This window comes from Diadema antillarum, unplaced genomic scaffold, assembly GCF_040938485.1.
Source record: "Diadema antillarum isolate AM-2024a unplaced genomic scaffold, OU_Dant_1.0 seq00000226_RagTag, whole genome shotgun sequence".
Classification (NCBI taxonomy): domain Eukaryota; kingdom Metazoa; phylum Echinodermata; class Echinoidea; order Diadematoida; family Diadematidae; genus Diadema; species Diadema antillarum.
Genome location: NW_027271278.1, coordinates 329,310 through 355,632, shown reverse-complemented (window position 1 = coordinate 355,632; position 26,323 = coordinate 329,310). Strand labels below are relative to the sequence as shown.

Sequence of the window (26,323 nt, the reverse complement as noted above, 5' to 3'; positions counted from 1 at the left end):
TCTCAGTACTTTACCTCAGCACATCCTTTCAGTTTGCAGAACAGTTTCTATAGCCCTTTCATTCCCAGCTCTTTTGTATACCCATTCAAGTTATAGTCCCCTTTTGATAACCCTTTCATTCTCATTACTTCTGTACACCCTTTCCTTTTGGAGAACAGTTTCTATAACCCTTTTATTCCCAGCTCTTTTATTCACCCATTGAAATTACACTACCCTTTTAATAACCCTTTTATTCTCAGTACCTAAGCACATCCTTTCATTTTGCCAAACAGTTTCTATAGCCCTTTCATTCCCAAGCCTTTTGTATACCCATTGAAGTGACAGTCCCCTTTTGTTAACCCTTTCATTCTCATTACCTCTGTACACCCTTTCATTTTGCAGAACAGTTTCTATAACCCTTTTATTCCCAGCTCTTTTATTCACCCATTGAAATTCCACTACCCTTTTACTAACCCTTGTGTTCTCAATACATCTGTATACACTTTCATTTTGCAGAACAATTTCTATAACCCTTTCATTCTGAGCTCTTTTGTATACCCATTCAAGTTACAGTACCCTTTTGATAACCCTTTCATTCTCAGTACCTCTGTACACCATTTCATTTTGCAGAACAGTTTCTATAACCCATTCCTTTCTACCTTTTTGTATACCCATTGAAATCACATTACCCTCTTCATAACCCTTTCATTCTCATTAGCTGTCAACACCCTTTCATTTTGCAGAACAGTTTTTGATAACCCTTCTATTCCCAGCTCTTCTGTAGACCCATTCAAATTACAGTATCCTTTTGATAACCCTTTCATTCTCAGTACCTCTGTACATCCTCTCTTTCTGCAGTACAATTTCTATAACCCTTTCATTCCCAGCTCTTTTATAAACCCATTGAAATTACAGTATACTTTTCATAACCATTTCATTCTCAGTACCTCTAGACACCCTTTCTTTCTGCAGAACAATTTCTATAACCCTTTCATTCTCATTAACTGTCGACACCCTTTCGTTTTGCAGAACAGTTTTTTAATAACCCTTCTATTCCCAGCTCTTCTGTAGACCCATTCAAATTACACTACCCTTTTAATAACCCTTTTATTCTCATTACCTAAGCACACCCTTTCATTTTGCAGAACAGTTTCTATTACCCTTTTATTCCCAGCTCTTTTATTCACCCATTCAAATTACACTACCATTTTAATAACCCTTTTATTCTCAGTACTTTACCTCAGCACATCCTTTCAGTTTGCAGAACAGTTTCTATAGCCCTTTCATTCCCAGCTCTTTTGTATACCCATTCAAGTTACAGTTCCCTTTTGATAACCCTTTCATTCTCATTACTTCTGTACACCCTTTCCTTTTGGAGAACAGTTTCTATAACCCTTTTATTCCCAGCTCTTTTATTCACCCATTGAAATTACACTACCCTTTTAATAACCCTTTTATTCTCAGTACCTAAGCACATCCTTTCATTTTGCCGAACAGTTTCTATAGCCCTTTCATTCCCAAGCCTTTTGTATACCCATTGAAGTGACAGTCCCCTTTTGTTAACCCTTTCATTCTCATTACCTCTGTACACCCTTTCATTTTGCAGAACAGTTTGTATAACCCTTTCATTCCCAGCTCTTTTATTCACCCATTGAAATTCCACTACCCTTTTAATAACCCTTGTATTCTCAATACATCTGTATACACTTTCATTTTGCAGAACAGTTTCTATAACCCTTTCATTCTGAGCTCTTTTGTATACCCATTCAAGTTACAGTACCCTTTTGATAACCCTTTCATTCTCAGTACCTCTGTACACCATTTCATTTTGCAGAACAGTTTCTATAACCCATTCCTTCCTACCTTTTTGTATACCCATTGAAATCACATTACCCTCTTCATAACCCTTTCATTCTCATTAGCTGTCAACACCCTTTCATTTTGCAGAACAGTTTTTGATAACCCTTCTATTCCCAGCTCTTCTGTAGACCCATTCAAATTACAGTACCCTTTTGATAACCCTTTCATTCTCAGTACCTCTGTACATCCTCTCTTTCTGCAGTACAATTTCTATAACCCTTTCATTCCCAGCTCTTTTATAAACCCATTGAAAATACAGTACACTTTTCATAACCCTTTCATTCTCAGTACCTCTGTACACTATTTCATTTTTCAGAACAGTTTCTATAACCCATTCCTTCCTACCTTTTTGTATACCCATTGAAATTACATTACCCTCTTCATAACCCTTTCATTCTCATTAGCTGTCAACACCCTTTCATTTTGCAGAACAGTTTTTGAAAATCCTTCTATTCCCAGCTCTTCTGTAGACCCATTCAAATTACAGTACCCTTTAGATAACCCTTTCATTCTCAGTACCTCTGTACATCCTCTCTTTCTGCAGTACAATTTCTATAACCCTTTCATTCCCAGCTCTTTTATAAACCCAATGAAATTACAGTACACTTTTCATAACCCTTTCATTCTCAGTACCTCTGTACACTATTTCATTTTTCAGAACAGTTTCTATAACCCATTCCTTCCTTCCTTTTTGTATACCCATTGAAATTACATTACCCATTTCATAACCCTTTCATTCTCATTAGGTGTCAACACCCTTTCATTTTGCAGAACAGTTTTTGATATCCCTTCTATTCCCAGCTCTTTTGTAGACCCATTCAAATTACAGTACCCTTTTGATAACCCTTTCATTCTCAGTACCTCTGTACATCCTCTCTTTCTGCAGTACAATTTCTATAACCCTTTCATTCCCAGCTCTTTTATAAACCCATTGAAATTACAGTACACTTTTCATAACCCTTTCATTCTCAGTACCTCTGTACACTATTTCATTTTTCAGAACAGTTTCTATAACCCATTCCTTCCTACCTTTTTGTATACCCATTGAAATTACATTACCCTCTTCATAACCCTTTCATTCTCATTAGCTGTCAACACCCTTTCATTTTGCAGAACAGTTTTTGATAACCCTTCTATTCCCAGCTCTTCTGTAGACCCATTCAAATTACAGTACCCTTTTGATAACCCTTTCATTCTCAGTACCTCTGTAGATCCTCTCTTTCTGCAGAACAATTTCTATAACCCTTTCATTCCCAGGTCTTTTATAAACCCAATGAAATTACAGTACACTTTTCATAACCCTTTCATTCTCAGTACCTCTGTACACTATTTCATTTTTCAGAACAGTTTCTATAACCCATTCCTTCCTACCTTTTTGTATACCCATTGAAATTACATTACCCTCTTCATAACCCTTTCATTCTCATTAGCTGTCAACACCCTTTCATTTTGCAGAACAGTTTTTGATAACCCTTCTATTCCCAGCTCTTCTTTAGACCCATTCAAATTACAGTACCCTTTTGATAACCCTTTCATTCTCAGTACCTCTGTACATCCTCTCTTTCTGCAGTACAATTTCTATAACCCTTTCATTCCCAGCTCTTTTATAAACCCATTGAAATTACAGTATACTTTTCATAACCCTTTCATTCTCAGTACCTCTATACACCCTTTCTTTCTGCAGAACAATTTCTATAACCCTTTCATTCTCATTAGCTGTCGACACCCTTTCGTTTTGCAGAACAGTTTTTTAATAACCCTTCTATACCCAGCTCTTCTGTAGACCCATTCATATAACAGTACCCTTTTGATAACCCTTTCATTCTCATTACCTCTGTACATCCTCTCTTTCTGCAGAACAATTTCTGTAACCCTTTCATTCCCAGCTCTTTCTTAGACCCATTGAAATTACAGTACACTTTTCATAACCCTTTCATTCTCAGTAGGTCTGTACACCCTTTCTTTCTGCAGAACAATTTCTATAGCCCTTTCACTCCTGGCTCTTTTTTAGACCCATTGAAATTACAGTACACTTTTCATAACCCTTTCATTCTCAGTACCTCTGTACACCATTTCATTTTGCAGAACAATTTCTATAGCCCATTCCTTCCCATCTTTTTGTATACCCCTTGAAATTACAGTATCCTCTTCATAACCCTTTCATTCTCATGAACTCTTCACGCCCTTTCATTTTGCAGAAGAATTTCTATAAACCTCTCATTCCCAGCTCTTTCATAGACCCATTGAAATTACAGTACACTTTTCATAACCCTTTCATTCTCATTAGCTGTCAACACCCTTTTATTTTGCAGAACAGTTTTTAATAACCCTTCTATACCCAGCTCTTCTGTAGACCCATTCATATAACAGTACCCTTTTGATAACCCTTTCATTCTCAGTACCTCTGTATATCCTCTCTTTCTGCAGAACAATTTCTGTAACCCTTTCATTCCCAGCTCTTTCTTAGACCCATTGAAATTACAGTACACTTTTCATAACCCTTTCATTCTCAGTAGGTCTGTACCCCCTTTCTTTCTGCAGAACAATTTCTATAGCCCTTTCACTCCTGGCTCTTTTTTAGACCCATTGAAATTACAGTACACTTTTCATAACCCTTTCATTCTCAGTACCTCTGTACACCATTTCATTTTGCAGAACAATTTCTATAGCCCATTCCTTCCCATCTTTTTGTATACCCCTTGAAATTACAGTATCCTCTTCATAACCCTTTCATTCTCATGAACTCTTCACGCCCTTTCATTTTGCAGAAGAATTTCTATAAACCTCTCATTCCCAGCTCTTCATAGACCCATTGAACAATTACAGTACACTTTTTAACCCTTTCATTGTCATTAGCTGTCAACACCCTTTCGTTTTGCAGAACAGTTTTTTAATAACCCTTCTATTCCCAGCTCTTTCTGTAGACCCATTCATACTTACAGTACCCTTTTGATAACCCTTTCATTCTCAGTACCTCTGTACATCCTCTCTTTCTGTAGAACAATTTCTATAACCCTTTCATTCCCAGCTCTTTTTTAAACCCATTGAAATTACAGTATACTTTTCATAACCCTTTCATTCTCAGTACCTCTAGTACACCCTTTCTTTCTGCAGAACAATTTCTATAACCCTTTCACTCCTGGCTCTTTTAGACCCATTGAAATTACAGTACACTTTTCATAACCCTTTCATTCTCAGTAGGTCTGTACACCCTTTCTTTCTGCAGAACAATTTCTATAACCCTTTCACTCCTGGCTCTTTTTTAGACCCATTGAAATTACAGTACACTTTTCATAACCCTTTCATTCTCGGTACCTCTGTACACCCTTTCTTTCTGCAGAATAATTTCTATAACCCTTTCATTCTCAGTACTTTATTATACCCATTCAAGTTACAGTCCCCTTTTGATAACCCTTTCATTCTCATAACCTCTGTACACCCTTTCCTTTAGGAGAACAGTTTCTATAACCCTTTTATTCCCAGCTCTTTTATTCACCCATTCAAATTACACTACCCTTTTAATAACCCTTTTATTCTCAGTACTGTACCTCAGCACATCCTTTCAGTTTGCAGAACAGTTTCCATAGCCCTTTCATTCCCAGCTCTTTTGTATACCCATTCAAGTTACAGTCCCCTTTTGATAACCCTTTCATTCTCATTACCTCTGTACACCCTTTCCTTTTGGAGAACAGTTTCTCTAACCCTTTTATTCCCAGCTCTTTTATTCACCTATTCAAATTACACTACCCTTTTAATAACCCTTTTATTCTCATTACCTCCGTACACCCTTCATTTCTGCAGAACAGTTTCTATAACCCTTTCATTTCCAGCTCTTTTATAGACATATTGAAATTACAGTACCCTTTTTATAACCCTCTCATTCTAAGTATCTCTGTACAGCCTTTCATTTTACAGAGCAGCTTCTGTAACCCTTTCATTCCCAGCTCCTTATTACATGTAGATCCTTTCAAATTACAGCTCCCTTTCCATAAGCCTTTGATTCCCAGGTCTTTTGTATATCCTTTCAAATTATAGCTCCCTTTCCATATTAAGCCTTTGATTCCCAGGTCTTTTGTATATCCTTTCAAATTATAGCTCCCTTTCCATATTAAGCCTTTGATTCCCAGGTCTTTTGTATATCCTTTCAAGTTATAGCTTCCTTTCCATATTAAGCCTTTGATTCCCAGGTCTTTTGTATATCCTTTCAAGTTATAGCTTCCTTTCCATATTAAGCCTTTCATTCCCAGGTCTTTTGTATATCCTTTCAAATTACAGCTCCCTTTCCGTAAGCCTTTGATTCCCAGGTCTTTTGTATATCCTTTCAAATTATAGCTTCCTTTCCATAAGCCTTTCATTCCCAGGTCTTTTGTATATCCTTTCAAATTATAGCTCCCTTTCCATAAGCCTTTCATTCCCAGGTCTTTTGTATATCCTTTCAAATTATAGCTCCCTTTCCATATTAAGCCTTTGATTCCCAGGTCTTTTGTATATCCTTTCAAATTATAGCTCCCTTTCCATAAGCCTTTCATTCCCAGGTCTATTGTATACCCTTTCAATTTACAGTACCCTTTTGAAATTCCTTTCATTCTCATAAAAGCTGTTCACCCTTTCATTTGTACATAAAAGTTTCTATGACTCTTTGTAGTACTTTTCAATTATAGTAGTCTTTTGATAACCCTGTTATTCTCAGTATCTCTACACACCCTTTGATTTTTTGAACAATTTCTATAACCCTTTCCATTCCCAGCTCTTTATGTTGATCTTTTCAAATTGCAGTACTCTTTTGATAACCCTTTCATTGGGCCGGATGCATAAACGCTAGCAATTGCTTGTGCTAGCCTTTTACTCGAATCCGTATGCATAAAAACAAGCAATTGCTTGCGAGCAGAAGCTCTTGCTAGCAAGTACAAGCAAATGCTTGCAGTCCGCAAGCAATTGCTTAGAGACCAAGCATTTGCTTAAAAACATATGCATAAAACATACCTTTTGCTAGTTCTTGCTAGCAATTGCTTACGATTTTCCAAACTCTGTAAAATGAGCTTGAGCTTTTGCTTATCTGGGACGTTCCCTTTTAAGTATCATTTTCATATTCATGGAAGAAAGACAACAATTGTGAAGGAGTGGTATAAATCTACAAGAAATTACTCTTAAGTAGAGTAAGAAATTTTTCATTTCAACAACGGGAATAACCAGTGGTTGGCACGCAAAATTTGATGAAAAACAGGTAGGATGTCTCACTTCGGTGGAGAGCAAGGAGACGTCTCTCCACGTACGATGTGCACAAGCAAAAGATTATACATATGTATTTAAGCAATTGCTTGAGCTACACCTTTTACTAGACGAGCTTGTGCTTTTGCTTGAAGCAATTGCTTACAAGCAATTGCTTGTTTTATGCATTCGGCCCACTCTCAGTACCTTGTAGATCCTTTCATCTTGCATAACAGTTTCTATAACTCTTTCCTTCCCGGCTCTATTTGTAGACTCCTTTAAATTACAGTACCCTTTCAATAACGCTTTAATTGTCCCCGCCGAACGAGTTCGAGCAGGGGACTATGAAACGGGCGTGCGTGCGTCCGTCCGTGCGTGCGTCCGTGCGTCCGTCCGTGTGTGCGTCCGTGTGTGATCAAAATGTACAATTTGCTACTTCTCTGTCATTTATGAGCCAATTTTGATTCTGTCTGCTTTATATGATAGCACTACATGGGAGCTTTAAAACTTCTACACAGAATTTCAGTTGTGACCTTTGACCTTGACCTTTGACCTATATTGTACATTTTGCTACAAAATGCTACTTCTTCGCCATTTCTAACCTGATTTCGATTCTGTTTGCTTTATGTGATGGCACTAGGTGAGGGCTTCAAAACTTCTACACAGAATTTTGACCTTTGACTTCTTTGACCTTTGACCTTGATTTTTGACCTATATTGTACATTGGCTACAAAATGCTACTCCTTCGCCATTTCTAACCCGATTTCGATTCCGTTTGCTTTATATGATGGCACTAGTTGAGGGCTTCAAAACTTCTACACAGAATTTTGACCTTTGACTTCTTTGACCTTTGACCTTGATTTTTGACCTATATTGTGCATTTTGCTACGAAATGCTACTCCTTCGCCATTTCTAACCCGATTTCGATTCCGTTTGCTTTATGTGGTGGCACTAGGTGAGGGCTTCAAAACTTCTACACAGAATTTTGACCTTTGTCTTCTTTGACCTTTGACCTTGATTTTTGTCCTATATTGTACATTGGCTACAAAATGCTACTCCTTCGCCATTTCTGACCCAATTTCGATTCCATTTGCTTTATGTGATGGCACTAGGTGAGGGCTTCAAAACTTCTACACAGAATTTTGACCTTTGACTTCTTTGACCTTTGACCTTGATTTTTTACCTATATTGCACATTTTGTTACAAAATGCTACTTCCGGCGGGGACATATATTACGCACTGTGTAATTTCTACTTTTCCTTGTTCTCAATACCACCGTACATGTGCATCCTTTCATTTGGCAAAGCAGTTTATATAACCCCTTCTCTCTCAGCTCTCTGTAGACACTGTCCAATTACACTATTGTGCTAGATGCCATTTATGTTGTGTTCTTCTTTGGTAATAGTATACATGAATGTAGGAAGGTGAACGTGCAATACTGAATTTAGCCCTAGACTCACTTCGTCTCTTCTTTCTTTCTTTTTTTCCCCTACATTTTTAAAGATGATAGCATGTAGCATGTGAAAAAAGTGAGAAAGTTTTGTGTCCATGTCTGTGTGACATTGGAATATTGAAAACATTTTAGCATCAGTACTTTTATTCAATCACTGACCTTCTTCCAACAAATATTGATTTCTCTCTTGAAGGCAGTTCAGCCAGCAACTGGAGACATTGTGTATGACAGTTTCCATGACAACAAGCATCTGAGTGAGCTGGACACCAGGATGCATCACATTCGACCTATTGAGCTCCTGCTACCAGAACACCTGTCCTCAGAAACAGAGAAAATCCTGAAAGATATACAGATGAGGTCAGTGTTTGTTTGACTTGAGTGAAGATCATAACATTGACTTTAAACTTCAAATATCAAATGGAATTTAGTGTCATCGGTTATAAAAAAAGGTCTTTATGTTGAAGATAACCATTGGTAACCTTGGCAAAATGTAGAGTAATTTTTACCTTTTTCTTTGTGTATCTCTCTACTATCAAGCTATTTGATAGTCTTTCAGTCTGGATGTGAATGATAAATCTTTGCTATTTATCCTGTGTAAGTTATGTGTTTGCCACCTGCAATTTATACATTGTTCTTTAGGTACAAAAAAAGTACCTAGCATAAAAAGACCAGCATTGTAGAACACTTTTAGATTTTATGGATATATCTTTGGTGACATGTGAATAATTAGTCAAAAGAATACCTAGTGAATAACAAGTATCAGACAAAAAGAATTTTGTGATTACTGTAAAACACAATATTTTTGCGGCTTGAAATTTTCACGAATTGGAACCAATGGCCTTTTTCATGGCATGAAATTTTCGCTAGTTGCTTCTAACATTCAATGCGTATAGCGTAGACAAGAACTTTCATGTGCATTTTAGTTTTGCAAAATCTTGGCTCTCGCGAAATCTGCAAAAATTGAAATGCACGTGAACATTTTTCGTTTTACAGTACATGTGATGATCATTTTTCTTCTCTCCCTGTCTTTTTCGCATGGTCTGTCAATCTATGCATCTATCCACCTATCCCTCTACCTGTCTATCTATCTATCTATCTATCTATCTATCTATCTCTTTATCTTTATCTCTTTCACTGTTACTCTGTCTGTCTATCTCTATGAACATCTCTCTTTCTGTCTCCAGTGATGTGACAGAAGACTGCATCAGAGTAGAGAGATTGCCCAACACAGTGTTTGAATACACCACGGCCTTTGAGGAGGTATCATCATTCTACAGCATCCAAGAGCACTCGGTCAAGTCAGGTGAAACTGTTGTTCTTCAATTCTCATGTATGCTATTTTGCTCAAAAGGTGTTTTTATAGCTGACGTGAGTAAAAGGCTCATGTGGGCTTTTGCAATTATTAATCATTTGTCATCTGTCAAGTATCATGCATAAAATTCTGACATTTTCAGCTTTTTGTTTAATACCCCATGTCAGATTTTCACTGAACTTGGCAGATACAATCTGTAGTCACCCAAAGGTAATTTCAGCTTTTTGTTTAATACCCCATGTCAGATTTTCACTGAACTTGGCAGATACAATCTGTAGTCACCCAAAGGTAATAGGATCTCAGTTCATTCAAATGATCATCATGCCCTTTTTGCATGTTTAACTGCATTGATGAAGTGCATAGATGATTTCCTTAGAGTCTTGATTATATTATGGCTGACTTCCTCATAGTTTATTTGGTATACACAAATTAGGAAGCAAGATGGGACAGATTACATCTTACTTGGAAGCTTGGAATCTAGGATGAAGAAGGAGATGAGAAAAATTAAATGTACCAGTAGGATATGACAAGAGAACTGATGTTTGCCAACGTCATTGCCTTTTTGTGGTGACACATCGCATACATGTAAGATGTGAATGGCATAGTTGTTTCAAGTAGCTAACGGTCCAAGTTTTCCATTTTTTTCCCCCCACAGACAGTGTTCCCACCCTACAGTCAGTTTTGGATCTCCCAAAGCCAGTCATTTGCTGCCTAGCTGCTTTGTTGAAATATCTGAAGGAATTTAACTTGCACAGGATACTTCGAGTCACAAGGTAAATAAGACTAGTTAGCCTGTGGAGTCTGTAAATGATGGCAGGGTGCGTATTTGTTTGGATGGTCTTTGTAGTAACACTGCTTTTTTTCACAATTCAGGAGTCTAATAATGTATTTAAATCCTGCACACAACCTACAATAAGAGCAAGGGTCTTGCTTGGCAACTAGAAAGCTTGATTTATGGTAACCTCCATCCGGCAATGAAAGTAATTAATGCATATATTGTTTCAGACTTGTTTGCCAAGAAAAGGTGAATAAAGCTGCACAACAGGCAATATGCTGGCTCACCTGGCTCACATGAGAGAAATATTCATACAGTGGAACATATATATATATATATATATATATATTTTTTTTTTTTTTTTTTTTTTTTTTTGGGGGGGGGGGGTTATGAGCAAGTTCAAGAATAAACTTCATTTGGGATGTTATCAAGTGGTGTGAAATATATCTTCACCGTGATAACCCAGTGTGTAAAGGTTTGAAGAATTAAGAAGGATGAGTGGTAGATAAATATAGCACTGTAGGGAAAGACAGGGGGTGATGGAGCATGATACAAGTGATTTTAGGATTAGGATAACAGGGACACTAGCTCACAAAGGTACATATGTAGCCACTGGCTTTGAAGCTATTATATAAATTCATAATTGGCCTTATGGACCTCTACAGTATGAAGGGAGGGTATCTTGATCAAGACCTTTAGTGATTTATGTCCATGCAGATCTTACATTATCAGTTCCCCATGACTGCAATGTACATGATGTAAAGATTAGGTGTTTGAAGTAATGTTTGTCACTTTTGTGTGTGTGTGTGTCAACAGTAACATGTCCCAGTTTTCTGCAGCGAAGGCAGTGATGAGGCTGGATGCTTGTGCTCTCCGCAACCTGGAGATATTTCAGAATCAGGTACTGTCAGTAGTTATTTCAAACACCTTGACTTTCTTGTTTCAACATGAAACTAATGCTACTTACACATACATCCAAGCAGTTTATCCATCTGTTTGTCTCCCTCAACTGACTGCTTACTGGAACCAGATGTGTTATGTCTATAATCTATCTCAGTAAGGAGTTACTGCATTACTGGGAGGTAAAGGATTAACTGTAGTACTGGCCTCCTCTTTTCATAGAATGAGTCATGAAAACTCTGCAGACTCATTGGTCAAGAGCAGTGTGTTGATTTTTAGTAGCGACGCATTCAATATCAATTAATTAATACGATTGCCGACAATAGCTGCTGCAAACATACTATCGCTCCCTTGTAGCAACAGTTGTGCACTTTAGTAGCAATTGTAGAGTGTGCACTAAGCAAGGGAATGCTAGCCGTGAATCCATAATTTAGTGTGCATCCAGTAAATTTGATATGAGTCGGCAATTGTGAGCTGCATGATGGACAAAAATTGATTTTGGGCAGAACTTTTGTCTGCAGTTCTAAAAACAGATAATGCACATGGTGTGTTTTTTTGTGCATTGGTAGGAATAGTGTGCGTGCAGTTACTATAATGGAAACTAGTCTAAACTCACAAGGCACAATACTGTAGTTACCAGTCTACTGATGCACTCGTGTATCTTTGCATCATTTGTATAGTGAGTGTTAATTACAGTGTTTTTTTCTTGCAATACTGCAAAATGTTCATAACTGTCTAGTAAAATCAATGTTTTGCAATAACTTTTCTTGATGAGTATCCCAAACTTTTAACTCTTTATGTGCCACGTTCACACGCTTGACTCAGTCGACGGCGTGCCAAGTTCGCATGATTCTGCTCAAACGCAGAAACCGATTGATAAATCACCACATGCCACAGTACAATGAAACTGTTACTGGTGAATCCATTCCTGTCACATGTAGCTTGCATTTTATGTGGTGATTGACTATCAAGCAAAGTTCCCTACTGGAATTGAGAGTAAATTCTAAGTTTCTGTCACTGTTTTGTGTACACAAGTCTTGCCTTTACCGTATTGTAGCTCCTGGTCACTTGAAAGGAAAACAATCATAAATGTGTCATACAATTTGCATCAAAGCAAAACTTGGCATATTCTCCACATGTTTGCTCATAACATGTCCACAGTAACAAAAATCTATAGAGGTTATGCAGACTTAAACATTAAAAACAGAACGTTTTCTACAAGCATGACTATGTTGCTGTCTCAGAATAATGTGGCACACAGAGGGTTTACATCATGGCACATAAAGAGTTAATCAAGCTACAATTTCGTATATTTGCTGTCCATGGTAACATGATGATTATTTGCTTGTTTCATGATAGGTTGATAGGAGCGAGAAGGGAACACTGCTCTGGGTTTTGAACCACACCAAAACCAGGTTTGGCAAGAGACATCTAATCAAGTGGCTATCCCAACCCCTGGTTTCTGTCAGGTATGAGAGACATCCCGTAGGGAAGTAAAGTTGATCTCATCCTATAGTATTCCATCCATTCCCAGGTTTGGGGAGAGTTTGTCGATTTGGCTCAGAGATCAAAATCTCTGTAAATCAAAGGGTTAATGATTATCTGCATAAACTGTTGGAATATTATCTGTAGTAAGTTGTGTCAAAATGCCAGTAATCAACCCAGTGTATGCCATAGGCATTTTTTTATTTAGTGTTGCATTTAATACATTGTAAAGCCACATGTGAGCTTTGGAATACAATACATGTGTCTACTGTATATAGTCATGACCCTACAATGCAGACTCTGTGGTGCCATTTGTGAAGCTACATGGTGTACACAGTTTGTTTGAGGATAGTGTGCTGTTGCCTTTGTCATAATGTAGTTGGGATCCTTTAAAGTAAAGCTAGGTTTAGTTTCTTGTTTGTTCTCTCTGGAGTATGGTAGTCACTCATACACTGTAGTAAGGGGTTCTGAAAGTAGTGAGATGTGGTTATTCTCTGATGTTAGCAAAGAAAAGAATGTTGGAAAAACTACAATAACCAGAATGGACAGAAAGAAGCATGAGTTGACAAAAGAAATAATTCACTTATAATTCTTAGAAACTATGAAATGAAGTAGATCGTTATAATTACTTGGATAAGAATACTTGAGCGATCTATCTAATTCAAAGTGGATGAATGAAAAGAATTTTCATCAGTTTATGAAGCCAAGTGGTTATCTTGTTATGAAGAGTTCAGACTTTAACAAGGGGTGCCTGAAATGTCTTCAGTAATACTGAAATTTCTTGTAACGTGGTGCTTACAGGAATCCGATGAATCTTGTACAAAGTCTTGAGAAATTTGAAAATTTTATCAGGCATCAGGGTGTTGACTGTATTCATGTCCCCTAACCATATTGGTGCCAAGACCTTTTGATAGTGTATACAATGCTATGAGGTTTCTGTGCCAATCAGCAGTCAAAGCAGACAAAGGAAACTTCATAATGCTTGGCAGTATGTATTGTGTTCATGTGACTATCCCATGTTCATACTCAGTGAGATAGAATGCAGACTGAATGCTGTAGAAGAGATTCTAGGATCTGACTCCCTGCAGCTGAAGAGTGTCTGTGACATCCTGGCCAAGACCCCAGACCTAGATAGAGGCCTCTGCTCTATCTATCACAAGAAGGTACATTTTGTACATTGTAATCTAATACATAATTTTTGTGCCAGGTTTATCCACACATATGTTAATCAGCCCATCGATTCCTGGGAGCTGCATTTCTGTGGTGTAACTACGTTTTTATTTCAACTGTCCATTGTCAGTGTTGCTTGAGGAAGAAGAAGCACATATCTTTTATTCTACACTTTGTAAGTCCTTTGTTGTACATATATTATACAATATAAACATTGATATATTTGTTATTGTTAATGTTGTTGTGTTAAAGCAGGATGTACCTACATGTACATTGAATGTCTTGGAACTGTAGGCCCAATGGTTTTTGCATTAAACTAAAGAGAATGGGGTGCACTGAAGACATCCAGAAGCCATGCATGTTCGCTCTTCCCTTCTGATGAAACATAATTAGGTGCCTGTAGAAACTAGAGGTGTCCTTTTTGAGATCACATGGTTGTAGCACAGATTCTCTGGTCTTTGTGTACTCGGATTTGTTACTGATGGAGATGGCAGAGACTAGACTGGCCTGGCAGTAAAATTTCTTCAATGCTATTGTCTTTGCAACTCTAGAAAAGAAAACTTGATGCCTAGGCTTTTGATTCTTCAAGAATTCATTCTCAAAAAGGACGATATGGAATTGAATTTTGTGTAAGTACCCGGTAAATGTCAGACTATTGGGAAATAGATTTTAACCTGTTGAGGACGGACTGATTTTGTATAACATGCATTTCCCATGAACACCTCCCCAAGTATACTCTGGACTGTTGTCAATGGGTTAATTAGGTATGGCACACCTCACATCCTCAGATTTCCTCAACAGTCGATTTGCAAAACTGTTCATTTCTTTCCTTGCACAGTGCTCAGCGGCAGAATTCCTGAACGTGGTCCGCTCTCTTGCCAAACTGAAGCTGGCCTTCCAGACTCTAGAGGGCAGTATGCACATCAAGTCAGCTCTTCTTCAGAGTGTCTTCAGTGAGATACCTTGCCTCTTGGATGGAGTTGAGTCCTTTCTGGCTGCCATCAATGAAAAAGCTGTCAGGTGAATATGCATCAGTACCCTCAAAGAGTACATCGTAATCATCTCACCAATAATCTGCTCATGTTTTGTCATTTATCTTCATTGGGTGATTTTTATTTACTTCTTTGTTACCATCACTACTGTTAAGTTGTTATAGTCATTATTATTATTATTGTGATTTAATATACATGTATATTATCACTGTCACTAGCAGTTATCTGTGATTCATCATATCAACCTTATAATGATGTATATCAGATTTGTATGTCCATTCCCTTGACTTGAGACTATTCCCTTCATTGATGTGATTTTGTTCAGGAGGTCACTTACAGAATATTGGCCATCTTTTAGATTTGACTCTTGCATTTAGATCAAAGATGGATCATAGCTTTAAGTCTGTAGCCAAAGTCCAGGATGATATGCAAAAGTGTATGTTGTTACGAATGAGATGGTAATATGATTACTACATGAATCTGTAAGAGAGATGTCATGCAAACGTTTAATTACTAGCAGATCATACAACACAAAAACTCACAATAACTCTGGAAGTGAAATAGTCGTCCTCTCTTACATTAACCCGTTGAGGATGAGTCCCGAGTAAACTCGGGCAAGGGTATAGTGTTGCAGCAAAATCAGTCCGTCCTCAACGGGTTAAAAAGAGTCATATTTGATAATTCTTTGATGTACTGTAAAAGTGGTTTCTTTCGCGTACAGAAACTTTCGCGGTTTCCATCGGTGCCGACTTATTCGCGTGTGTTTAAATTCGCGGTTGGTAATGACAGCATTATAACAAGCGACGAGTTCAAAACATTTTCGCGTGATGTTAAATTCACGGTTCAACCTCAAAGCGCGAAAAGTGCGAAAATAAAACCACCGCGAAAGAAACCACTTTTACAGTAGTCAATCTTGGTTCCCTGCCCTCGGTGATAGATTCGAAAACCATGGCTAGTGCAGGCCTGCTATAAAAGAATTGTCCATCAGAATATATGTGCACCGAAGTGTATGCTCTTTAGTAAAAATCACACTCCAATCAAGCAAGATTCATTGCCTACATGTGTGCTGCTTTAAGTGGCTGTGTGTAAAGCTGTACAAGAAGCATTCCAGGGATTGTGAGCCAAGCAATACAGACATGTACAATACCCTGGATCCTGCCAAGAAGGCTTCCCACCAGGTTTGGCCAGTCAGAAATTGAACATGTTTTACTGTTCCCTGTGAGCTTTGCACAGAGACAAAACCCCTGTGTACATCCTCTACTATTACGCGTACATGAAGCAAACAACCAAACAAATAGGAGGCATACTGTACATAATGTTGATGACTGTCAACCTTTAGAACTTGCTTTAGCTTATATTGAAATATTATGCTGTCACTGAGATAATCCTGCAGGATTTTTTGATCTTCGACATGCTGACTGTAACTTGTGCAATATATAGTCAACTGAAAAAAAGGTAAGTTTGAACAGACATCTTGAATAATATTATGTGACACACATCCCATCAGACTGGTTTTCTTTTATTTCATTTTCCAAGGGAGAAGAATAAGACAAATCTCTTCACTGAGCCATCCCAGTTTCCTGCTGTTCACCAGTGCATGTCTGACATCAGAGATGTCACCGACCAGTTTGGGGATCACCTCCGCAGGCTTCGTACTGAGATATCTATGCCTAGTGTTGAGTATGTCACAGTTTCTGGGACTGAGGTGAGTCCATATCCATGTTGAAACATGTAGGTTTGGCTGCACAATAAAAGTGATAATATGCCTTAATTAGTAAAGTCTTTGTCACTTGCAGGCTAAGGTATTGTGATGTGCTGTGTTGTCATGCTTGTGCGCAGGATACATATCCGTATTCACACTCTTCGTTTCATCACTCTCAAACCATATGTGACTGTGCACCTCAAAACGAACATAAAGTCGCACACACTGATTTTGCGTGAGGACCGAAAATAAGTGAAATGGGTCAACCTAGCCGAACTTGACTTTTTCATATTTTCTGAAATAGTGGGTCTTCTTTTACATTATGCTAAAATTTGGTATCATAAAACGGGCAGGAAAGTGTGTTTTTTTAGCAATTTATCTCGAACTTTTTTGGTAGAATAGTGTGATTAGGTGTGTCTTTAGAATCCCTTTTTCATTTCTGAAAAACCTTGTCCACACTCTTCACTTTCAACTCTAATAACTTTTGAAAGGATAGCGCTACTGCTTTGAAAGTTGGCATTGATTATGGACAGAATGTGTTAATGAGGCATGTTTAATTTCAGTTTAATGTAATAATCCCTTTATTATACCCCCGCCAAACGAAGTTTGAAGGGGGTATATAGGAATCAGCGGACGGGCGGTCGGTTGGGCGGTCGGGCGGTCGGTCGGGCGGTCGGTCCGTTGCAAATCTTGCGTCGCGAACTACTTCCTCAGTTTTTAACCGATTCCCATAAAACTTGGCACAGATGTGTGCCTTGGGTTGTAGATGTGCAAGACGTATTTTTTGACAATACCCAAAAGTACGTTGCCATGGTAACGGCATATTATGGGCAAAAATGGGTACAAATCTTGCGTCGCGAACTCCTCCCACAGTTTTTGATCAATTTTTATGAAATTAGGTACAGATGTTCATCTGAATATGTTAATGTGCAAGACACATATTTCCGCAGTGGCAAAAAGTGCGTTGCCATGGTAACGGCATGTTATTGGTAAAATATAGGGCAAAATGCTTCATGGCAAAACTGCTTCATCAGTGTTCTTCCAATTCTCATGGAATTCATATTGAATGTTTGTCTTAGGATATAGGTCAGCATGACACATTTCTTGACAGTGACAAAAAGTATGTTGCCATGGTAACAGCTCACATATTATGAGCCAAAATGATGGAAAATTTTGTGTTGCAAACTACTTCCTCAGTTTTTGCCCAATTTCCATGAAACTTGGTACATATGTGTGCCTTTGGTTGTAGATGTGCAAGACGCATTTTTCGACAGTACCCGAAAGTACGTTGCCATGGTAACGGCATATTAATGGCAGAAGATCAAGGAAAGATCTTGCGGATTTAACTACTTCCTCAGTTTTTTGACCAAAGCTTATGAAATGTTGTTTGGCGGGGGTATAACCAGTCGCTGTAGCGACATTTCTAGTTGTTGTTACTCTGGTGGTTTACTTCCTGTTTTTTTGTCCCATTCATCGCACAGCCAGCACGGTTTGGTAAAGATTAAGCGCCTGAATACACACTGTACTTCAAAGCCTCTTTTCTCAGTTCAAACTTTTCCTGAGTTTGTGCTTTCTTTCCAGTATTTAGATCGGTTAAGAGAGTCCATTTGATTTGAGTTATACATCATTTTAAAGCTTAAAATATGCTCTTTCAGAATATGGTCTTAACTTAAAATTCATGTCTGGCGACTTTTTGTTTGTTTTGAGGTGCAGGGTCACATATTGGAACATCTATCAATCCTCATTCAAGTACTAAAGAATTGCTGTAACAATATTCCAAGCATGTAACTTTTACTTGAGAGTGTTTCTTCATTGATTTGCGTAGATGTTTAAAAAGCAAACTGTCAATGGAAAGATATTACCTTTAATCTCTCTTATCTCTTTTTGTTACCGTGGCATTGGTGTCTGACCAAAACTTTGTGTCGTTTGAGTGTGCTGTATCACTTTTACAATGCCACTATTAAAGTATGGAGGAATCAAAGCGAATTGATGCTTGAAACAGATATAACTAAGTTACTGGGCATGTGAGTGGTTAAAGATATGACTTGTTCATGAAGCATATTTCCTGCAACAGTAAGCCATTAAGATCATGCTGTGCAACATGTCCAGAGTACTATTTGTGTACAATTTGTGAGCTCACAGCATTACTTACAGGCAGTCAGTTTCATAGTGAATAGTGTGGCTGAATTTAATGATACTGAATGTTCCATAGCTGGAAACAAGACAATCTGAAATACTTTCCAGGGTTGTCTAGACTTTCCAAACAAGGTATTCCATCAGATAACAAACAGCAGAATATAGAATAGATTGTTCAGGTGACTTTTGAAATCATGAGGAACTTTCTTTATATCTTTCTTTTCTTAATAGTATATGGTGGAAGTAAAGAAAACTCAGCTAAAGAGGATTCCACAGAACTGGGTCTCTGTCAGCTCGTAAGTATCAGGTGTGGTTTACACTGTTTATGTGAGTGCATTATAATGTGATTTTTAAGGATCAGAGCAACTTGACGTCAGAAGAATGAATTGTCAGAAACTGAGAGGGGGTGGACTAAACTGCAGTGGAACAAACATGCAGATTCGTATGAAGCTACATAATGCATTAAGACAGAAAAAATGTTGTGGTATCAAGAAGTTTTGTCAAAATATGTGATTTTCTTTAAACAACTTTGTACCACTTTCCTGCCAGTTTTCGTAAGTGTATTGTTCAAATAATACATTAGATATAATGAAGCCTTGTAGTCCCAATTTGGCAGTGGACTGTAGTGCATTTCTACGAGACTAACTCTTTTTTTTTCTATACACTTGGTTTGATGAATAAAGAAGAAACATAGGAGAATACAGTGTATCACTTTTTGTAGTGTTTTTACTTGACAGATGTATTTGTTTTTATGTAACAAATTACCTTTCTTTTTTTGTACAAGATGAAGCAAAAGGTTCAGATTCCTTTTTTTTTTCTTTACTAACATAGATTTCTGGAAATGAATTGGTTTTCCATACATGTAGCTTTCATACCGTAGCATGTCTACAAACTTTCTGAATGATAAAACAGGAAACAGCTGTATAGGTGTTTTAATAGGGACTTTGAACAAATCAGGTACAGTATGTAATATATTCAATTATGTGTTTCACTCTCATTCCTACACAGAACAAAGCAGGTGATACGTTTTCGACCTCCCTACGTTGAGTCAAGCTTGAAACGTCTGTGCCAACTGAGAGAGCAGCTCGCTCTGGAGTGTAACAATGCCTGGCTAGATTTCTTAGAGTAAGTGCAGAGTTCCATATTTAGTGGTATCAGTAACAGGTGTATAACTCTTTTAGTCCAGTGGGTGCCATGTTCTTAGAAAATATCAATAGGGCTTTAGGATGGCAGTCCTGAGACTCAACAAACAACCAAACTGACAAAAAGATGAACAAACAACAAGCAACCACACAAACAGACAAGAAAACCACCAAGCAAGGAAAAAAACTCTGATCCAGTTTTTAGAGATGATTCCAAATTTAATGATGCTAAACGAGGGGTAATTAATTAAAGTTGAATTTGGTAAATCTAATGTGCCCTGTAGGAGTTGTAGACACAAATCAGCCTACTTTGGTAGGATATTAAGCATATCATGTTGTGCTAGGACTCTGAGAGTGTTGTGTGGTGTTACGTATCACAATACTTTCTGTAACAAACGGAAACAGAGGGAAACTGACCAGAAAGGAATAAAATTTATTAGTGGAAAAATGAGCAAAGAAAATGGCATTCCATCGAGATTCGAACCAGAGAACTCCGGATAGCCAGCCCTGTGTCCTACCGACTGAGCTACACGTATAGAAAGCCCTAGTACAGTGTTCATCCCAGAAACCCTTTATTCTCAACGCTCATGTGGTCAGAAGCTATAGCGGTGTGTGCTAGTGTGACGCACACACTTAATCGTGACATAAACCTAATAAAGGATAATTCAACTTTGGGATAAATGCAAGGAATCCCGATGGAATTCCATTTTCTTTGCTCATTTTTTCCACTAAAAAAAAAAAAAAAGTTTTCTGGTTACATATCACAACATCAAAACATTTTGTTGTCCATGTTTGTGTGTTGGGGGGGGGGGGATGGACGTAGGTAATTTAATCCTATATAGTTAAATTTTGCGAAGAGATATAGTAGAGCAATATTCTTATATGACTGGTTCATTTCACGCCTTTGCAGAATATGTTCCAAGTATACTATAATGATAACTGTAGATTCTCATTTCTCTCCTTTTTTTTTCTTTTTCTTTTCTCAGTCTGTGATTCTGCAGATGGTAATTTGAAATTCTAGACCTTGGTCAAGGTTTAAGTTGAGATTGACTTCCACAGAGGAGGTTTATAAAGTTGCTTATCTCACCAGAAGGAATTTATCAAATTGTCTTTGGCAGGTCATTTGGGGAGAAGTACTTCTCATACCGCAAGGCAGTCCAGCACCTCGCCAGCTTTGATTGCTTGCTGTCACTAGCAGCCGTATCCAAGCAGGAGGGCTACTGCAGGTAAATCTCATTGTAATGAATGTCTTCATTTCTTGTTTTGGGGTCAAAAGAGGCCTGAGCTTTTGATCCTAGCAGAGTCTTCTTTAGAGGCAAAATGACAAGCATGTGGGGGAAGCAATCACATGATAAAATATGGACAACACAGAGTAAGCACAGTCTGGAGAGGGCTATTGACACAGAACAATGAGAGCTAAAAGGGTGGTTTAGAATTCAAAAGCAGGGAGCCAAACAGGTAAAGGAAGGATTAAAGCAAGGGGGTAAACAGACAAAGGTGGTGGACCAGCAATGATCCTAGGGATCATAGGGGGCTACCTGTAAAGGATAAAGATGAATAGGGAGGCAACATCAAACAAGATGAGGAACAATACAAGGGTAAAGAATATGGAAAGAATGAAAAAGCAGCAGCATGAGTGAAGGGGGGGGGGGGGGTTAAAGTAGTAAGCCTCATATTCTGGTGTACAAAGATGTGTCACAAAATGAAAGTGAGAGCCAACCAGCAAATGCAAGCCACAAAACATATCAATGTATATAAAAATAAGGCAATATATACTACATAGAGTGGATCACTGTATAAAAGCAAAAATCCCAAAGGGGAGAATTATACATAACTTGTGTCAATGTCAACTTTTCATGGAAGTTTCATTTTAATCCATACACAACTTTTCAAATTATTTTGCAGTCAGACAAACCAACGCCGATGATCAGTTAACTTCCTTCTTTGGCGGAGGTAATAAAATGTTTACATTAGGTAAAATGTGTAGAGTAAGGATTGATAGAAACTAATTAGTAATCTTCCTATGGGATGATGAGGCCATGGGGTTGGATTGTTTCACTCATCCTATGACTATTTCACTCATTACCTATTCTTTGCCCTTGTGTTGTTCCTTATTATGTTTAATGTTGCCTCCCTATTCATGTTTATCCTTTACAGGTTGCCCCCTATGATCCTTGGGATCATCACTGGCCCACCACTGCCTTTTGTCTGTTCACTCCCTTGCTTTCATCCCCCTTCCTTTAATACCCATGTGGTTCCCTGCTTTTGACTTCTAACCTACCCCCTTTGTTCTCATTGTTCTGTATGAATAGCCCTCTCCAGAATGAGTGTTGTGTGTACTCCATATTTTATCATGTGATTGCTTTCCCTACATGTATGTCATTGCCTCTGAAGAAGATTAAGCAGTTTTCAGCAGCTTTTTGCTGCATTTGAAGAGTTTGTTTGCAAAAACCGATAAGTCCATATTTGGTAATTGGAGATATTTGCCATTAAAGGTCAAGAAAAATAAAGAGAATGATAAGAAAATTTTTGCTTCTTTTGACCATAACTTTAAAAATTAGCTTTATATGTAGTGACCAATATATCATTTAAAAGGTATTATTTTGTACTTTATGACAGAGACCGTACTTCCAAATCGTCAAAAATGGACTTAAGGTGAATCGGTTTTTGCAAACAAACTCTTCATTTCATCTTGTATGTATGTATACCACCTGCTTGGTTTTAGGTCCCACCTCTTCTGTATGAATACACAAGCTTTTTTGGCTTCTTCTGTTTCTATGTTTAGAACTACCATCATTTGCCCTAATTTAAGAGTATCATTTAACAAAATAACACTTTCTTGACATAATTGAGTTCTAAAAATTGTGTTGTGTTTCCTGTGAATTTCACATTTTGATTTGAAAAAAGAGCAACAGAGTAAATCAATCAATCGCTGTTTGCTTTAGAGATCAATCAGCTGGTCAATCTATCAATCAATTGGTCAGCCAGTCATCTAGTCATGTGTCGATCAGCCGGTCAGTCTGCCCATCCATTAGTCAGTTATACTATTTTACTGAAACTATGCCCAAGGAACTTCCAAATGAAGGCTTTGGTTACAAGAATTTACTGGTTTTTGAATGACTGGGTTGTAATGTGAAGGTCACATGGTCTTGCATTCAAACATTTGACCTTTGTTCTAAAGGTTCTGAATTTCAGATCCCCATATCAGTGGTTTCTGTTGTCTTTGAACATTTTCAGAAGTGCCTGAGTTGACTTAACCCTAAAAAGACTGGGGGGGGGGGGGGGGGGGGGGCTAAAAGGCCCCCCCCCTCGACATTTCGCGCGATTACTCAGCAACACGCAATGCTCTCTCCGCGATGCTCTATGACTTTTTTCTTTCGAGTTTCCCGCACATTTTGACACCAAATTTGTGACGCCCGGGGGTACGGTTCTGAAGTTACATAACTTTTTGTACATGCACGTGAGACCGAAAATGGCTCAAAAATGTGATTTTGTGTACAAAGTCAATACAAATTGAGTTTTATCACATGGTTTATATAAATATGCTTATTTTTACTCTCAATGGCTAAAATCAATTTGTTTTAGTAGTATTATGCTTCAAAAAGGGTCTGCCACAAATTTTGCTGAAAAAAACAACGAAAACAAAAGGTCGAAAAAACAAAGAAATACATAAGAAATTCATAAAACAATAAAATAAATAAGAAATTAATTTTGATACCGAATTTTTTTTCAAGTACATTTGCTAAGAATGCTACAAAGAATATCTAGACCAAAAATGAGCACTTTTGGAGCTTTATTTACTGATTTAGATAAAAAAGTCTGATTTCTTGCATAAATTAGCATAATTAACGCTCTTGTAGATTACATCGCACACTACCATTGTGCAAATTTCCGCGGCGATCGCGCGATCCACGGCTGAGATCTTAAGGGGGGGCCCTTTAGGCCCCCCCCCCCAGTCTTTTGAGCTACCAAAATAGCCCAGTCTTTTTAGGGTTAAAGAGGTTTGATAACTAAACTATTGCTATTTTTGTATTGTCCAAATGTTATTGAAGTGTAAATGTAAACTTGCCAAGCTTTTTCATTTGGTTACCCCAAGTTGTAAAGTTAGCAAGCCCAATCAGGTGTAGCAATGTGCCTCCATCCAACAGGGTGGCCAAGATGACACAACAGGGATTACTGTAAAACGAGGAATTTTCGTGTGCATTTTAATTTCGCGAATTTCACGAGCGCCGAAATTCGCGAAATTAAAATGCACGCGCAAGTTTTTGTCTACACTACATGCATTGAACGCCAGTGGCAATTCGCGAAAATTTCATGCCACGAAAAAGGCTGTCGGCTCCAATGCGCGAAAATTTCATGCCGCGAATATATCATGTTTTACAGTATGGGCGTTACTCAAAGTGAAAGTCTATCCTAATATCATTTTGCTTTGTATGAAAAGAGAAAAATCAGAGAGGCACAATGAAAATTTGGGGAATAATCGGATACTCATAAAAAGGTCATGAACTAATGAGAGAGTAGACAAAATGGCAACTCTGTGTGACGTACATGTACACATGTAGGCTTACCTGTAGGTGTTGAGTAGCTCTCCATTTGGTTTGTGCAGAAAAAGTCAGCAATTATTGCCCCCCCCTTTTTTTTTAATCCTGTCAAATTTTATTTAGACCTCTTCTTGGTATATAAAGATTGATACATTTCTGCATGTCCTACCTCAGTGGATAAGTTCTGTTTCTCTCAAAATATTTGAGAGAAATGAAAATTAGTGAAATTTTGCATGTTGCACAAGCTTTATTTTGCAAGAGATATTGACTGATTTACCTCAGATGGAAAGTGTGCCAGTTTCATTTTTTCTCTACCATGTTTATATGCTTTCATGAGTGCAGTCAACATTATCATTTGACATTGAAGAAAATCTTGTTATTCAAACATAACTCTGTTTGCAAGTTGACAAGCTCCGGTCCATATTTAGAGCAAAGCATGAATTAAAAAAAAAAAGCCCCAAAACAAACAAACAAAGAACGTCCCAAATCGGAACACGTTTTCAAGAAAGAACAAAGTTTCGAGCTAGCCAGGTACAAGTTTTAGAGAGTATAATATTACAAACTAGTCATCAGTAGAAAACATGTATTTTGTGTTTTATGCGTGGCATATGAAACAGGAGAAGGCATGTGAACAAAGGATTTGTATTTAAATTGTTAAGGCACATTTCATCGTATAGTCAGTTTGAGGAAGGGTATGAATGATGCGTGGGTGAAAGCATCTTCAGTTTCATCAACTATTCTTGTAATGTTCAGCGCTGGAAATCAGGCAGAGTGGTGATGACTTCCGTGCAGACGTGAAGAAGGAGGCTGGCTGATTGAGACTGCATGGAAGTCTTGAAATTGAGATGGAGGGGATCGATTTCAGCAATGAGTGCACCTTTGTAGGTCGCAGTGATTTTACACAACCACTTATTCCAGAACAAGTTCATCTCTAAACCTGTCGAAAGCTGCTTTCCATCTCGTCACTGTCATATCAATGAGGACTGAGTATAGGTGGTGGGAATTACTCATTTATTGATCATAGTATTGATGACGATGTAGAATGCAGTTAATACATTTAATTATTCAGACTCCGCATCATTCAGATGTTCAATTGAGAGTGTCCATTTCCCTGTAGAGACGTGCAGTTTAAGAGCTGCAAGAGAGGATAGACAGTTAATAGAAAATGCACACATCTTGAAGAAACGATGTTTAACATATTAATATCATGTGAACATTGCTACATTGACTTTGGCATTGAATGTAGAAATTTTCTTGCAGTGCAAAGAAATTGATATCAAGCATGCCTGTTCTATGGGTGAGTAAATTTTGGTGTTTTTATATCGGTCTCCTCCTCCTGACAGGCCACATGTCCGTGATGGCCCAGTCAAGGTTGAGATTAAAGGGGGACGTCACCCTGTAGTGAGTGCTCTCAAGGCGGAAGGCGAGCAGTATGTACCAAACGACACTTCCATTAACGTGAGTACTGACTTGGACCCCAGCCAGCCGGCAGCGTCGCGAAAATGTGTCTAAATCATTCTACAGCGCTGCGGTGTGACCTTGAAATGACCCCTGTACCGTGTGCGAGGACTGGTTTTCAATCTGCGATATTTCACTTCATTTGCATGATATCAAAACCAGGTTTTTTGCAGATGATTAGCGAAATTCTGAATTTTTCAGAGATCACAA

At 38.0% G+C, this 26,323-nt stretch overlaps 1 protein-coding gene across 1 annotated transcript in view; it reads left to right on the top strand.

Moving 5' to 3' along the window:
• Positions 1 to 26,323, top strand: part of LOC139729221 (DNA mismatch repair protein Msh3-like) — a 101,744-nt gene that overhangs the window by 46,611 nt on the left and 28,810 nt on the right. Inside the window, 12 exon segments of the mRNA XM_071640151.1 lie at positions 8,694 to 8,846; positions 9,665 to 9,803; positions 10,468 to 10,585; positions 11,404 to 11,488; positions 12,847 to 12,956; positions 14,003 to 14,135; positions 14,981 to 15,162; positions 16,671 to 16,839; positions 19,204 to 19,268; positions 19,981 to 20,097; positions 21,233 to 21,340; positions 25,999 to 26,113. Of these exon segments, the coding sequence (XP_071496252.1) occupies positions 8,694 to 8,846; positions 9,665 to 9,803; positions 10,468 to 10,585; positions 11,404 to 11,488; positions 12,847 to 12,956; positions 14,003 to 14,135; positions 14,981 to 15,162; positions 16,671 to 16,839; positions 19,204 to 19,268; positions 19,981 to 20,097; positions 21,233 to 21,340; positions 25,999 to 26,113 (1,494 nt within the window).